This window comes from Lolium rigidum, chromosome 3 (genome assembly GCF_022539505.1).
Source record: "Lolium rigidum isolate FL_2022 chromosome 3, APGP_CSIRO_Lrig_0.1, whole genome shotgun sequence".
NCBI classification, from domain to species: Eukaryota; Viridiplantae; Streptophyta; class Magnoliopsida; order Poales; family Poaceae; genus Lolium; species Lolium rigidum.
In genome coordinates, this window is record NC_061510.1 from 13,848,308 (window position 1) to 13,864,125 (window position 15,818).

At 43.0% G+C, this 15,818-nt stretch overlaps 1 protein-coding gene across 1 annotated transcript; it reads right to left on the reverse strand.

Annotated features, from left to right (window-relative positions):
* Positions 1-709: 709 nt before the first annotated feature.
* On the reverse strand, positions 710-1,728 carry LOC124694356. Its single transcript, XM_047227350.1, has 5 exons — positions 1,424-1,728; positions 1,260-1,317; positions 1,023-1,162; positions 832-922; positions 710-724 (listed from the first exon to the last, which is right to left on the reverse strand). Exons 1-5 carry the CDS (start codon positions 1,486-1,488, stop codon positions 710-712), a joined length of 369 nt encoding a protein of 122 aa, XP_047083306.1. The 5' UTR covers positions 1,489-1,728.
* Positions 1,729-15,818: the final 14,090 nt, after the last annotated feature.

Here is a 15,818-nt window from a genome sequence, read left to right on the forward strand (position 1 = left end):
TAGTGGTAAGGCAGAAGCATTAAAAAATGATCTTTGTTGGCATATAAAATGCAATCAACATTCAATCATACATAACTATTTCTAGGTAATCATCTACACCACCAATCCTAACAATAATGGCAGCTCCATTGTTGGAAGCAGCAGAGTGTCCTATCGATCCTAACACAGTTCCTAGATAAACATAGGACTGAAACGATACTGGGACCTAGTACTACAGTGCATGATACATCAGTTCTGTATCAGGTTGACTACACACACACAAAAGGCAACGTAAAAGTTGAGACATCCTTCTATGTAGCATCAGAAGCTTTATATTAGTCACCGAATGGACCATGTAGGAAATATTAAAATGTAGTGTTAGGCCTAACCAACAGCAAACTTTGGCCTGGGTGATTTCTATTCCTCTTGTCAAGCACATAAATGTTTGTGTTAAGAAAATAATAGATAAAAAGAGGACATTTCAAAATGCAACATCAAAGAATCTTGTCATTTACCATGCATTACTGAGTTAATTAATCCTACATGGTTTACATATTTTAGTATGGCGTCAAGGAAAATGCAGAGAAAGCAGTAATACTGACAGGTAAACACAAGCTATTTGTGGGTTCATCATCAACAAGACCAGTAGTCGGTAAAGACCGTTACCCCCACATTTCAAAGATAATTACACGATAACTTTCAGTACCTTCTTCCCACCTTGAAAATAAATTCAGAGAATAAGCCACTGTCAGATATGAAGAAACTGTTGAAACAATGCAGTACAATCTGCACAAAAATAGACATTCTTTTCGCTCCAACAAATTATGCTATAAGCATTAAAGAAACCGATACCGTAAAAGCGTGTCTGAGATAGGAGATAACTCTTTTTGCCTCGACAATGAGAAATATATTATCCATGAACTTGGTGTCCAAGTGTCTTGTGCTGCGACAAACAAAAACAACAAGAACATAATAGAATGGTCAAGATCAATCATCCATGTTATCCGAAGGAAATCCTCGAATGGCGGGAAAGGTAGACATACCATCCAGAGGTCCATGGCCTTGACGGCTGTGCCATCGGGGAGGCCAATGGCATCCTAGTGCACTGCGAGCTTGGCGTCATCTTTTCTGTTACCATTGACCAGCAGCACTGCCATCCTATACCACGAGGCACAACCCAGATCTGCATAGCACATCATACAACCTCAGTTCAACAACGTCATGTATATATTCAGTTTACAATTCGTTACAATGTAGGAAGTTTCAACAAGCTCGTTCACCGTTTTACTTATTGACTCCCCTGCATCCAAAGTTTCTTCACTTGGACGCCAAGACGATCTGCGCCAACACCATCATCAGTTTAAACCGTCCATCAGTTGCATTGAGGGCCCATGTGAGGACCGAAGAAATATTATGAGGCAAGGAAAAAAATAGGGACGGCTACCTGTCGTCCCACATGAAGATCATCAGTTGCATTGAGGCCAGTAGGACACCTACTTGAGCGATCATGGGGAGCTCACCATGCTCTGCACCCTAAATTTGCACCCCTGCAGGTGGCCCTCGTCAAAAGGGGGAGAAAGGAGGAGGCAAAACCTGCATCAACCCCAACATCTTGTACCCACTGTACCCGTTTGAGAACCGCTTTCCACCGGCGGCCGCCACTGCCATGAGAACGAGAGGATCAATGGATGGTAATACTTGTGAGATGGGAGAGGATTCAAGAACCTGAATGTGGAGGATCCATGGAAAACCGACTGAAAAACAAGCGACCGGTGTAAAAGGATCTTAACCACGGTTCGGATGGAGAGCAAGGATGGGAAAGAGAAAACCCCAGCGCCATCCACAACCAGATCTGCTTCATACCGGCACCGGATGCGGAGTCAAGGGGTGGTACCTCTTGTTTCCGCCCAATCCATGTCGCTCCCCACCTACAGCCATGCCATTGTCTTCAGAAGCAGCGGTTAGGTATGGGGGCAGAGGAGATCGACGGCGAGGAGAGCGGAATCGCCAGGGGAGGAGAAGATGCAGCGGCAGTAGCACCCGAGGAAATTTGTGGATAGGTATGGCAGGCAGGATGCGACCTCCTTTTCCTCTTCTTGCGGTCTAATTTTTTCTCTCTCTCTCTCTCTCTCAATGAAGCCAGCTATAGCTTGACACGTGGGCCAACGGTTGGAAACCAAGCAAAGCAGCACCCAACCCCCGCGCGCAATCGTGGAGCGCTCCTGGATGGGGCAAGCATACACGCACTTCATGTTTCTCAATGTTACACCACGGGTCAAAAATTGAGTTAACTCAGCATCCTCATGGGCTCATGGCCTGATGCACAACGAACCAGCACATGGACCAATTGCTCCAATGGCATGACAAATCATAACAACATAACCACACTCAGTAACATCATGATGCCCTCTCTTCTGCTGAGAGGTAGCAACTTGGGTCACTTGTCCCGTGACTCTCGAGCTGGGGAGGTCCCCTGAAATCGCAGCTATTTTGAATTTTTTTTATATATTTTCGCATTGATAGAATACAAATATTGACTACCTCTAGGTATTTTGTTTTTGAATTTTTTGGAACTTCGAAATCAAAGTTTGAAGAAGAAAAAGATGTAGCAAAGGGCCACCTGTTGGTGGTGCTCCAAAACGAATTTTTGGAGCCTTAGTCTGAAGAACCTATAAGGTTAGAACATCTTCAGTAACCTACATGCATGCTAACCTGAGAACATCATCTAACAGGGAGAGATTAACGCTTTTCTTAATTACATGCAGGCATGTATCGGTGATGCTGGTAAAAGGTTCCATCAGATCGTGTTTGGCCCAAGCTGCTCTACATGCATGATGGCCGCATAAACTTGGCACCACCGCCCGCTGCACACAGGCTGCTCTTCCAGCATGTGCTGCCGCAACATGAATCAATCAGAGACGGGTTAGTAGGTGGGATATTTGCCAGATCGAACACGCCTCCTCACGGTTAAGGGAGATCATCGTCACCAGATCGGTCTGAATCCAGTGGTTTGATATTTACTCTTTTTTGCGAACGACTTTTTGTTTTGTCGACAGGAACACACGCTCTCTGGTCTCTGGGAAGTGGCAAGATTTACATAAACTGCCATCGATAAGTGACTTAACACCTGAATCGGTACGCATCTTTCCTCCCTCTTCTCTCATGAACAGAAACAAGAAAAAAAGAACGGGGGCCGAGCCCGAGTCCCTAGAAGCTCGTCTCTAATCTACCCCCACTGTTGCCTGATTCATGACGCCGGCGTAGAAACGAGACTGCACCCTGATTCATGACCGCCGACGCAGAAACAAGACAACCGGCGATCAAATCGATGATTGGCCGCATGAATCGTAGCCTACCCGCCTTCAGTAGCTCGCGGAACGCGCAAATTAAGTCGGTTCTAGCGGCCGCCACCAGGAGCTCAACGCCATCAACGAAAGCCTGCCGCCTGAACGAGGTCCCCTGTGCCGCGTCCTTTCATCCACGACGAGGCTGCCGGTCGTGGCTCAACAACTCGACCCGAACCTCTGACCCATATTCATTTTTGCTGCATCCACGGGTTCCATCAGGCTGAATTGGGCAGCCATCCCATGATCTCACGGAGCTGCACGCCACCGAACGCTACTGCCTGCTTCCTCCCGATCGGGAGAGCGGTATTCACGCGGAGCGGTGGATTGCCGAACGGGCCCATCATCTGAATAGGTAATATTGGGCCTTTCCACGAGACTTCCATGAGACGCGGGCCTAGAGAAAAAAACTTTGGCCCGTTTGTGACACCAGTCAGCCACCTATTGCAATTTAATAGTAAAGATAAAGGATAGAGGTAACCGAGAGTGGAGCACACGGAGACACGGAGTTGATTCCCATAGTTCCCTTCCTTTGCAAGAAGGTACGTCTATGTTCGGAGGAGTGTGGTCGCTACAAAAGCTAGACCAACGCCATGAAGGTTTCACTCAGGTCTCCTGTGAGCAACGCCACGAAGGCCTAGCCCACTTCCACTAAGGGATTTCCTCGAGGTGGAAACCGGGCCTTTACAAGGTTCTTGGGGCACACATCCACAACCAAATTGGAGGCTCCCAAATCTGTAACAACACAACAATCAACAAGAATACATCAACAACAACCAACTAGGGATCCAAAGAGGAACACTAGTAAGGGGGCCCTCAACAATATGGGGGGAAATGTAAATCGCTTCGGTGAGGATGTAGATCGGGATCTTCTCCTTCGATTCTCCAAAGCACAAGGGATTTGGGTGGTTGAGGGAGGAGATCTGACGATTTTGGTGTTCTTGGTGGCTCAGCAATGGTGGAGGAAGACTTTAGGGTTTGAGCACCCTTCCAAGGTAAGGGAAGGGTCATATTTATACCCCACCCACTATTCTGCCCGTTGGAGAGGTATCGCCGGCAGTTCCGGCCTTGAGACGGCGGAAGTGCCGGCCAACATTTTGGTTCAGCTGGTCGACAAGCAGGCCGGCAATGCCGGGGATGAACGGCCGACAATGCCGGGGTGTATCCATAGGCAGTGCCGGGGTGCATCCACCGGCAGTGCCGGCCCAATACCACTGACAGTGCCGGCCAAGGAATTTCTTCAGCTTCTCTCTTTTCTTCTTTTTTGAGTGGGTCGAGATTTATCAGATGATATCTTTTCTATATCTGTTACACACTTAGCACACAGTTAGATTGTCACCGGTGTTGTTAACAAACACACAAAACCTCAGAGATCATGAAATGTTCTTTCAATCTCCCCCTTTTTTGTGTTTGATGACAATACCGGGATTTTGCAAAGTATAGAGCAAGAATAGCATTGTGTTTGACATAAGAGAGAAACTCCCCCTAGATGTGTGCATACATGAATTTTGTGCTTGAATATAGATGCACACATTAGGTATAGAGCAACTGTAACTTTCAAGGTAGTGAACACAATGCTTATAAGACAAATATGACAGATAATAGATGGAAGATAATAAAAGTTGAGATGTGAAGATCATACCCTTCCATAAGGAAATCCTCCACTATGTAAAATCTCGAACAAGAGTCCCATAATCATATCATGTATCAAATTTGAGATAAATCCATAGACAAGTTGAGATATATAAGATGATCATACCATTTCATGACGATAATCTCAACCATATTTAATACCGAAAACCATAGCACAATGTCACACACTAAATGGTCATTTCATGACGATAATCTCAACCATATTGAATACCGAAAACCATAGCACAATGTCACACACTAAATGGTCTTGCCATCACACATAGAACAGAGTTTTAAACAACATAAAACACATGATAAGGTTCAACATAAGCATAAAAGATAAACGGAGGACACAAGCTTTAACGGAATGATAAAAAGCAAATGCTTGTGCCCTCAACCCTAGAAAATCCCGTGCAAGTCCTACTAGACCTTCTTCTCCCCCTTTGGCATCAAGACACCAAAAAAGGAGAAAACAAGCAATGCTACACCGTCCCATGGAAGCTCACACATTCTCGGAGGATTCCTCCGTCTCTTCATCGTCTTCAGACTCGGCAGGCTCAACCTCATCACTAGTGGGGCGCTGACGGCGAGAAGGACCGGGTAGCCCAAGCTGTTCAAACTCAGACACATTGCCATGCTTAGAGAGCCATTCTTCTTCAGGAGTAATGACCTCCTCAGATCCACTCTCAACAGGAATGTCCAACTTGCGCATAATAAGCTTTGTGTTCCTCCTCTCCATCTTCCTTTCCCTATGAGCTTGATACTGACGCATGTTGATGTCAGACTTAAGACAGAACATCTTGGCCAACTTGGCCTCAATGCGAGCAAACCAACCACTATCAGCAGGGGGAACATACTCCATATCGGAATCTTCTTCAGCAGAATCCTCAGCACTGGGAAGACGAGGAGGATCGGGATGAGTCTTGACCTTGAGATCCTTGGGCTTGTGAGGCAGAAGGGTAACATCATCAGTAAGTTTGCCATACCCAGCATTTTCCCAGCGAGAGCAGATGAAGAACATGAAGTAGGGAGCAAAAACCGGAGCCTTGCGAGATATGATGCAAGACCAAAATTCATTCCACAGAAAATCCATCACATCAAGCTGGCGACCGGTGTCACGATACTGGTGAGTGAGATATAGAAGATTTCCAAGATATCCATAAATTTGATCAATGCAGCCAACCTTGGGATTGAGGACCTCTCAGTAAATGCGAAGAAGGATGTCATAAACTGGGCGAAGAAACTTCTGAGAGCCATACACCACTTGTCCTTCAAGATAAAGATCGGCAAGAAGGGCCTTATCAATGGGCTTGGGAGTGTTGTGAGCCCGAAAGTATTCTTCCTCATTGCCAGAAAGCACTGGATAGCCAAGACATGCTGCAAATTGATCCCAGGTGCCATGTAACATGCGACCCTCGGTCAACCAAGTCATAGTCTTGGCATCATCATTGTCAACATACACCGTGGCAAAGAATTGTCCAATGACATCAACACAGTATGGATGGTGAAACATCATCAATGGAAAGAGACCAAGCTGCTCACAAACATCCCTGGCTTCTGCAAAATACTGAGCATGCTTGTCCATGTGAGCAAAGTTGATGTAGTGCATGGGAGCAACTCGATAGGTAGCTTCAGCATAGAGATCAGCATAAGTCTTCTCTTTATATTTAGTCCAGAACAGTTCATTACAGTTGTCGGCCTTGGGTTCCAGGTAGACATTAGTCTGACGCAGCCGAGCATACTCATGATCTGGCCATTTCCCAACGGGTGTGCCTCTCAGCCTTCTGATGATGGCACCACGAGGTTCAGTTGCAGCCATGCCCTTCTCCCGACGAGTTGCTTTCTTCACCGGTAAGATCTCAGCTTCAAAGTCAGTAGGGACAGCCCGTTTGCCCGAGCTTGATCGATGAGGACCACCTGCACCTGAGAAAGCAAGGGATAGAAGGAGCAGATGATAAGGTACACTAAAACAGAGAAAATATGACAATCAGTGCATGGCGAATGAAATGTTCAAGATACAATAGAAGAGGTTAAAGACGATCTGGCAATAGCTACGCCAGCAGTGCCGGTGTGGTATGGGCGGCAGTGCTGGCCCAACCGGCATTGCCGGTGTGACGAGGGCGGCAGTGCCGGCCCAGCGGCAGTGCCGCTGAGAGGTGGCCGGCAGTGCCGGTCAAACTGGAAATCGACCAGATCTGCTGCAGACTCAACCATTGTTTCTCAAATTTTCAACACACGATGCAAGAGATCATCTACCTCGATGGCAAAAACTACGGAGTGATTCATCCAACTATCTGTCTTCTAGGAAGGTCAACCCATCCTAGAGAGGGAGAGAGAGGGAGAGGAAGCTCACCGGAGGATGACGCCATGGAGGAGGGCGGCCTGCCCGATCCCAACCGACCAGGGGAGGTGGGAGGGCACGGGATGGCGGCCGGAGGGCAGGGGCGGCGGCGGCGACGGCTGGGTCGTCGGGTGAGAGGAGAGGGACGCGAGGGAAAGAGAATGAGGCAGTTGCCCTAAGTTCTCCCCCGGGCCCGTCACTTGACCCCACCCGACAGCGGCAGTGCCGCTCAGCCGAGGCCGGCAGTGCCGGTGCTACCGGCAGTGCCGGGGTTGTACCACCGGCAGTGCCGGGGTGCCACCACCGGCAGTGCTGGGGTGAAAGCACCGGCAGTGCCGCCAAGCCAGCCCCAAGCCCAAAAACCCTCGAAAATTTTCAGAGTTTTAGTGTATAAAGATTGGAATTGTTTCTTAGGAAAGGTGGGGCTTAGGATAGAAGGATCACACTGTTGATGGTACGATATCACCCATATTTGCAAAACATTGCAAATAAAGACCAAACATGAGTGATTTCCCATAAGAACAAAAGATAGTCAAATAAAATCCATGAAAGATCCAAATAACCTCAACTCTTCACAAAGAAGAGTGTGGTGGCCTAGGCCACCATATATGAGTGTTATGGCTTGGCACCGCGAAGATATATCTTGGGCCCAAAACCACTACTCATCATTGAAGCTCACATATCAACATATGATATAAAGAGAATGATTCTTTAATGTTGGCATTATGGGGGAGGGATAGCTCAATAGTTTAAACCGCACTCCCCCTATTTCCATTCCCACATCTGAACCAAATAAAGTTTTGAGACAAAGGTGTGTTTGCAAGATGGTCAAGCTATACTCCTTGAATCAATGATATTTAGCTCATCTATTATATACTAAAAGTAAAATGCGGATGTTTAATAGAGACACCACGTTACTCCACATCACCTAAATTACCGTGACAGTTGGATCTAAATTTTACGGCTATGATTTACTTATGCATTAATAATTACGTAACATACTTAACGTGCCGGATTATTAGTCGCGTGAACACTTACGTACTTCCTTTGAATCGTTCAATTAGCTGCCGTGTATATACGCTGGAATAAAACGGATCTATAGATTTTATATTCACTGTTCCAATCACGTTGCTATGCCAAGACGTAAACATGTAGGATTCTAGCTGCGGCTGTTTTAAGAAAAGTTTGCGTACATATACCTAGCCAGAAACCAATGATAAGATAGGATTGTACACCACACATGAGACTATAATCTTTTCCTTCTCACACGGTGCACCACACATGAGACCAATAAAATTTATTTACTCCCTCCATCACATAAAATGTATTTTAGCTTTGTCTAAATTTGAAAATATCTAGATGATATTTAGTGCCTAGATACATTCAAATTTAAACAAATATAAGAAATCTATCTATTATAAACTAAAAGCACTATACCACTATACCTTTTAGAAAAATCATGTTAGTCCACACCACTTAAATTATTTTGAAAGGTATTTGTTTAAAAATAATTATCAAAGGTACAACTGTGCCGCATCAGCATACAAAACAGTAGTAAGAAGCGGTATCGCTATGTGATGCAACTGATTTACAGAAAAAATTAACTCAACTGATTCGGAAAAAAAAAATCAACTACCTCCATTTAGAAAACGTGTATGTTTGGTCATGGAAAAATCAAGACTGTAATGGCATAACTCTGTTACGGGATTTACGTCTTCTCTGTGGCGTGGAAAGCAACTCCAAGGATCAATCGTTTAGAGATATAAAAGAATATGTTCGAATTTGTCCCGAATTCTTTGTAGATAGCAGCACACTAATCATCTAAACTGGAAAATGACCGTATCTTTAGGAATTATACATGAACATTCATGGTGTCGTTACAAGATAGCATATATGGTACAAAAGAATTTGGTACCACGTATAGTATACATGAGGCACTATAGTATCTCGCCGTATTTGCATAGAACTCTAACTGCATCCGTTATTAAAAAAACTATACTAGACAACTTTGAATAGCGTTAAGCATGGAAAAGTTTTGCGTGGAAACAATTAGATCATCTAGAGAAATTTGAAGCTGTAAAATCGAGTAATGGAAAAAAAATAAGCATACCACGAATTTTGTCCGATTTGTTGCTAAGCGCACAATTTTTCCTACTTGATCGGTTTGTTTTGGGGCAGTTTAAATACGGGCAAATAACAAGTTGCTCCCAATTAGGTCATCCAGAGAGACATACAAGGACACCAAATAGAAATAGTCTATGAAAAACTGATATATATACAAGTCAAATTATATCCAGTTCACATGGAATAAAAACTCGATTGGCAAAATACAACTCCATATATATTTGTGCTCAATTCACATGCATATATTTTTGTCCGTGTACAAAGGACAACGCACAGAAAAGACACGCCGAGCAATATGTACATATACATCAATGAGTACGACCAGACAACAATGTTACTACTTAGGGTATAGTATAATTTAAAGATGGTTTACACTTTCCCAATAAGTCCGCACAATTAATCTTCTGAGTGAAAAATAAATTTATGCTATTATCTAATCATTTTTATTCTTATTTACAAAAACCAATGTTAATAATTATTTGTCTCATTTATACATATGAAATGGTCAATAGACTTTCTTTTTTCTAAAATGGCACATCATTAACAAAATGTTAATACGAAGTAGTAGTACATAACTCAGTATGGTGCATCTATGTTCTCTTTATCAAGTAATGGAACTGAGGCAAGTCACACGAGGCGAATGAAGGTGGCTCTATGGTTGTTCCATACGACGGGTAGACGGCACAATCGAAAGAATATGGATAAAAAATGAGTGCAATGTGAAGGATAATAAGAGGATGTGCTTCACGCTCATTTGAAAATGACAAACTACTCTCTACATATCCAAATATATGACGTATAATTTCAGTAAAGAGGCAATGCTTTGTTAGTTTGATCACACATTGATCACAGGGAATGCCAATAACTAAAATATTGAATAACTAACCTACAAAAATATATCTTATAGTGGATCTATTGATATTGATTTTTATTGTAGATCTTAATATTTTATATATATAACTGTTCGAATATGTTCAGACATTGCCCTCGCATTTGCGAGGGCGTGTAATTCACACGTTCGTTGGGAACCCCAAGAGGAAGGTATGATGCGCACAAGCAGCAAGTTTTCCTCGGAAAGAAACCAAGGTTTATCGAACCAGGAGGAGCCAAGAAGCACGTTGAAGGTTGATGGCGGCGGGATGTAGTGCGGCGCAACACCAGAGATTCCGGCGCCAACGTGGAACCCGCACAACACAACCAAAGTACTTTGCCCCAACGAAACAAAGTGAGGTTGTCAATCTCACCGGCTTGCCGTAACAAAGGATTAACCGTATTGTGTGGAAGATGATTGTTTGCAAGAAAACAAGAAAGAACAAGTATTGCAACGAGATTTGTATTTCAAGATAAAAGAATGGACCGGGGTCCACAGCTCACTAGAGGTGTCTCTCCCATAAGATAAAAGCATGTTGGGTGAACAAATTACAATCGGGCAATTGACAAATAGAGAGGGCATAACAATGCACATACATGTCATGATAAGTATAGTGAGATTTAATTGGGCATTACGACAAAGTACATAGACCGCCATCCAACCGCATCTATGCCTAAAAAGTCCACCTTCAAAGTTATCATCCGAACCCTTCCAAGCATTAAGTTGCAAAGCAACATGTACAATTGCATTAAGTATGGTGCGTAATGTAATCAACAACTACATCCTTAGACATAGCATCAATGTTTTATCCCTAGTGGCAACAAAGACAACACAACCTTAGAACTTTCCGTCACCGTCCCGTATTCAATGGAGGCATGAACCCACTATCGAGCATAAATACTCCCTCTTGGAGTTAAGAGCAAAAACTTGGCCAGAGCCTCTACTAATAACGGAGAGCATGCAAGATCATAAACAACACATAGGTAATAACTTGATAATTAACATAACATGGTATTCTCTATCCATCGGATCCCGACAAACACAACATATAGTATTACGTATAGATGATCTTGATCATGTTAGGCAGCTCACAAGATCCAACAATGAAGCACAATGAGGAGAAGACAACCATCTAGCTACCGCTATGGACCCATAGTCCAGGGGTGAACTACTCACTCATCACTCCGGAGGCGACCATGGCGGTGAAGAGTCCTCCGGGAGATGAATCCCCTCTCCGGCAGGGTGCCGGAGGAGATCTCCGTAATCCCCCGAGATGGGATTGGCGGCGGCGGCGTCTCTGGAAGGTTTTCCGTATCGTGGTTCTTCGCATCGGGGTTTTCGCGACGGAGGCTTTAAGTAGGCGGAAGGGCAACGTGGGGGGCCACACGAGGGCCCCACACCATAGGTCGGCGCGGCCGTGGCCCGGGCCGCGCCGCCCTATGGTGGCGGCGCCTCGTGGCCCCACTTCGACTCCTCTTCGGTCTTCCGAAGCTTCGTGGCAAAATAGGACCCCGGGCGTTGATTTCGTCCAATTCCGAGAATATTTCGTTACTAGGATTTCTGAAACCAAAAACAAGTAGAAACAAAGAATCGGCTCTTCGGCATCTTGTTAATAGGTTAGTTCCGTAAAATGCACGAATATGACATAAAGTGTGGATAAAACATGTAGGTATCATCAATAATGTGGCATGGAACATAAGAAATTATCGATACGTCTGAGACGTATCAGCATCCCCAAGCTTAGTTCTCGCTCGTCCCGAGCAGGTAAAACGATAACAAAGATAATTTCTGAAGTGACATGCCATCATAACCTTGATCATACTATTTGTAAACATATGTAATGAATGCAGCGATCAAAACAATGGTAATGACATGAGTAAACAAGTGAATCATAAAGCAAAGACTTTTCATGAATAGTACTTCAAGACAAGCATCAATAAGTCTTGCATAAGAGTTAACTCATAAAGCAATAAATCAAAGTAAAGGTATTGAAGCAACACAAAGGAAGATTAAGTTTCAGCGGTTGCTTTCAACTTGTAACATGTATATCTCATGGATAATTGTCAACATAGAGTAATATAACAAGTGCAATATGCAAGTATGTAGGAATCAATGCACAGTTCACACAAGTGTTTGCTTCTTGAGGTGGAGAGAGATAGGTGAACCGACTCAACATAAAAGTAAAAAGAATGGTCCTTCAAAGAGGAAAGCATCGATTGCTATATTTGTGCTAGAGCTTTTATTTTGAAAACATGAAACAATTTTGTCAACGGTAGTAATAAAGCATATGAGTTATGTAAATTATATCTTACAAGTTGCAAGCCTCATGCATAGTATACTAATAGTGCCCGCACCTTGTCCTAATTAGCTTGGACTACCGGATCATTGCAATACACATGTTTTAACCAAGTGTCACAATGGGGTACCTCCATGCCGCCCGTACAAAGGTCTAAGGAGAAAGCTCGCATTTTGGATTTCTCGCTTTTGATTATTCTCAACTTAGACATCCATACCGGGACAACATGGACAACAGATAATGGACTCCTCTTTAATGCATAAGCATGTGGCAACAATTATTATTCTCATATGAGATTGAGGATATATGTCCAAAACTGAAACTTCCACCATGAATCATGGCTTTAGTTAGCGGCCCAATGTTCTTCTCTAACAATATGCATGCTCCAACCATTAAGGTGGTAGATCTCTCTTACTTCAGTACAAGACGGACATGCATAGCAACTCACATGATATTCAACAAAGAATAGTTGATGGCGTCCCCGTAAACATGGTTATCGCACAACAAGCAACTTAATAAGAGATAAAGTGCATAAGTACATATTCAATACCACAATAGTTTTTAAGCTATTTGTCCCATGAGCTATATATTGCAAAGGTGAATGATGGAATTTTAAAGGTAGCACTCAAGCAATTTACTTTGGAATGGCGGATAAATACCATGTAGTAGGTAGGTATGGTGGACACAAATGGCATAGTGGTTGGCTCAAGGATTTTGGATGCATGAGAAGTATTCCCTCTCGATACAAGGTTTAGGCTAGCAAGGTTATTTGAAACAAACACAAGGATGAACGGTGCAGCAAAACTCACATAAAAGACATATTGTAAACATTATAAGACTCTACACCGTCTTCCTTGTTGTTCAAAACTCAATACTAGATATTATCTAGACTCTAGAGAAACCAAATATGCAAACCAAATTAGCAAGCTCTAAGTGTTTCTTCATTAATGGGTGCAAAGTATATGATGCAAGAGCTTAAACATGAGCACAACAATTGCCAAGTATCAAATTATCCAAGACATTTTAGAATTACTACATGTAGTATTTTCCAATTCCAACCATATAACAATTTAACGAAGAAGAAACTTCGCCATGAATACTATGAGTAGAGCCTAAGGACATACTTGTCCATATGCTACAGCGGAGCGTGTCTCTCTCCCACAAAGTGAATGCTAGGATCCATTTTATTCAAACAAAACAAAAACAAAAACAAACCGACGCTCCAAGCAAAGTGCATAAGATGTGACGGAATAAAAATATAGTTTCAGTGGGAGGAACCCGATAATGTTGTCGATGAAGAAGGGGATGCCTTGGGCATCCCCAAGCTTAGACGCTTGAGTCTTCTTAGAATATGCAGGGGTGAACCACCGGGGCATCCCCAAGCTTAGAGCTTTCACTCTCCTTGATCATATTGTATCATACTCCTCTCTTGATCCTTGAAAACTTCCTCCACACCAAACTCGAAACAACTCATTAGAGGGTTAGTGCACAATAAAAATTAACATGTTCAGAGGTGACACAATCATTCTTAACACTTCTGGACATTGCATAAAGCTACTGGACATTAATGGATCAAAGAAATTCATCCAACATAGCAAAAGAGGCAATGCGAAATAAAAGGCAGAATCTGTCAAAACAGAACAGTCCGTAAAGATGGATTTTATTAGGGCACCAGACTTGCTCAAATGAAAATGCCCAAATTGAATGAAAGTTGCGTACATATCTGAGGATCACTCACGTAAATTGGCTTAATTTTCTGAGTTACCTACAGAGAATTAGACCCAGATTCGTGACAAGCAAAGAAATCTGTTTCTCGCGCAGTAATCCAAATCTAGTATTTACTTTACTATCAAAGACTTTACTTGGCACAACAAAACATAAAACTAAGATAAGGAGAGGTTGCTACAGTAGTAAACAACTTCCAAGACTCAAATATAAAACAAAAATACTGTAGTAAAAACATGGGTTGTCTCCCATAAGCGCTTTTTTAACGCCTTTCAGCCTAGGCGCGAAAGTGTATATCAAGTATTATCAAAGGGTGGTGCATCTACAGACTGGGTTTGGAGTTTTCTCAACCATGCATAGTATATTGGATACATAAGTTTCAGCGTCTCCCTTTTCATTAGTCTTGGGCTTGCTACTCTCATCGAACAAATTTTCAGAACAAGCCAAGCATAGTTATTTTCTAGTGCATCATTCATAGCTAGGAGTTTACATGGTATTGGTGCTTTGATCTCCCCACCATCATTAATATTATTAGTGTACCTTATTCTATCCATGTCCATTTTTTCAAGGAGACCAACAAAATTAGTATGAGAACCAAGCATATTAAATTTAGCAAAGACCTTTCTAGCCTCTCTTGCTAGACCACCAAATTCTCTAAGAAGGGTTTCTAAAACAAAATCTTTCTTTTCCCCCTCTTCCATATCACCGAGTGTAAGAAACATGTGTTGGATTATAGGATTGAGATTAACAAATTTAGTTTCCAACATGCGAACTAAAGCAGAAGCAGCAATTTCATAAGTAGGAGCAAGTTCTACCAAGTGTCTATCTTCAAAATCTTCAACGGTACTAACATGACTCGAAAAATTCTTCTATATTGTTTCTCCCAATTATAGACCCGCGTCCTACCGGTATGTCTTTTGTGGTAAAATTAAAAGGAAACATGATGAATCAAGTAAAGTAAATGCAAGTAACTAATTTTTTTGTGTTTTTGATATAGCAAACAAGACAATGAATAAAGTAAAGCTAGCAACTAATTTTTTTGTGTTTTGATATAATGCAGCAAACAAAGTAGTAAATAAAATAAAGCAAGACAAAAACAAAGTAAAGAGATTGGGAAGTGGAGACTCCCTTGCAGCGTGTCTTGATCTCCCCGGCAACGGCGCTGTAAAATATGCTTGATGGCGTGTAATTCACACGTTCGTTGGGAACCCCAAGAGGAAGGTATGATGCGCACAACGAAGCAAGTTTTCCCTCGTAAAGAAACCAAGGTTTAATCGAACCAGGAGGAGCCAAGAAGCACGTTGAAGGTTGATGGCGGCGGGATGTAGTGCGGCGCAACACCGTAGATTCCGGCGCCAACGTGGAACCCGCACAACACAACCAAAGTACTTTGCCCCAACGAAACAAGTGAGGTTGTCAATCTCACCGGCTTGCCGTAACAAAGGATTAACCGTATTGTGTGGAAGATGATTGTTTGCAAGAAAACAAGAAAGAACAAGTATTGCA

Excerpts from the sequence above, each read along its gene's own strand:
- LOC124694356 (XM_047227350.1), bottom strand. The coding sequence starts at position 1,488 with ATGATCGCTCAAGTAGGTGTCCTACTGGCCTCAATGCAACTGATGATC. Across the intron at positions 1,318-1,423 it reads ATCTTCATGTGGGACGACAG|ATCGTCTTGGCGTCCAAGTG; the intron begins GTAGCCGTCCCT and ends GTGTTGGCGCAG. Across the intron at positions 1,163-1,259 it reads GGGAGTCAATAAGTAAAACG|ATCTGGGTTGTGCCTCGTGG; the intron begins GTGAACGAGCTT and ends TGTGCTATGCAG.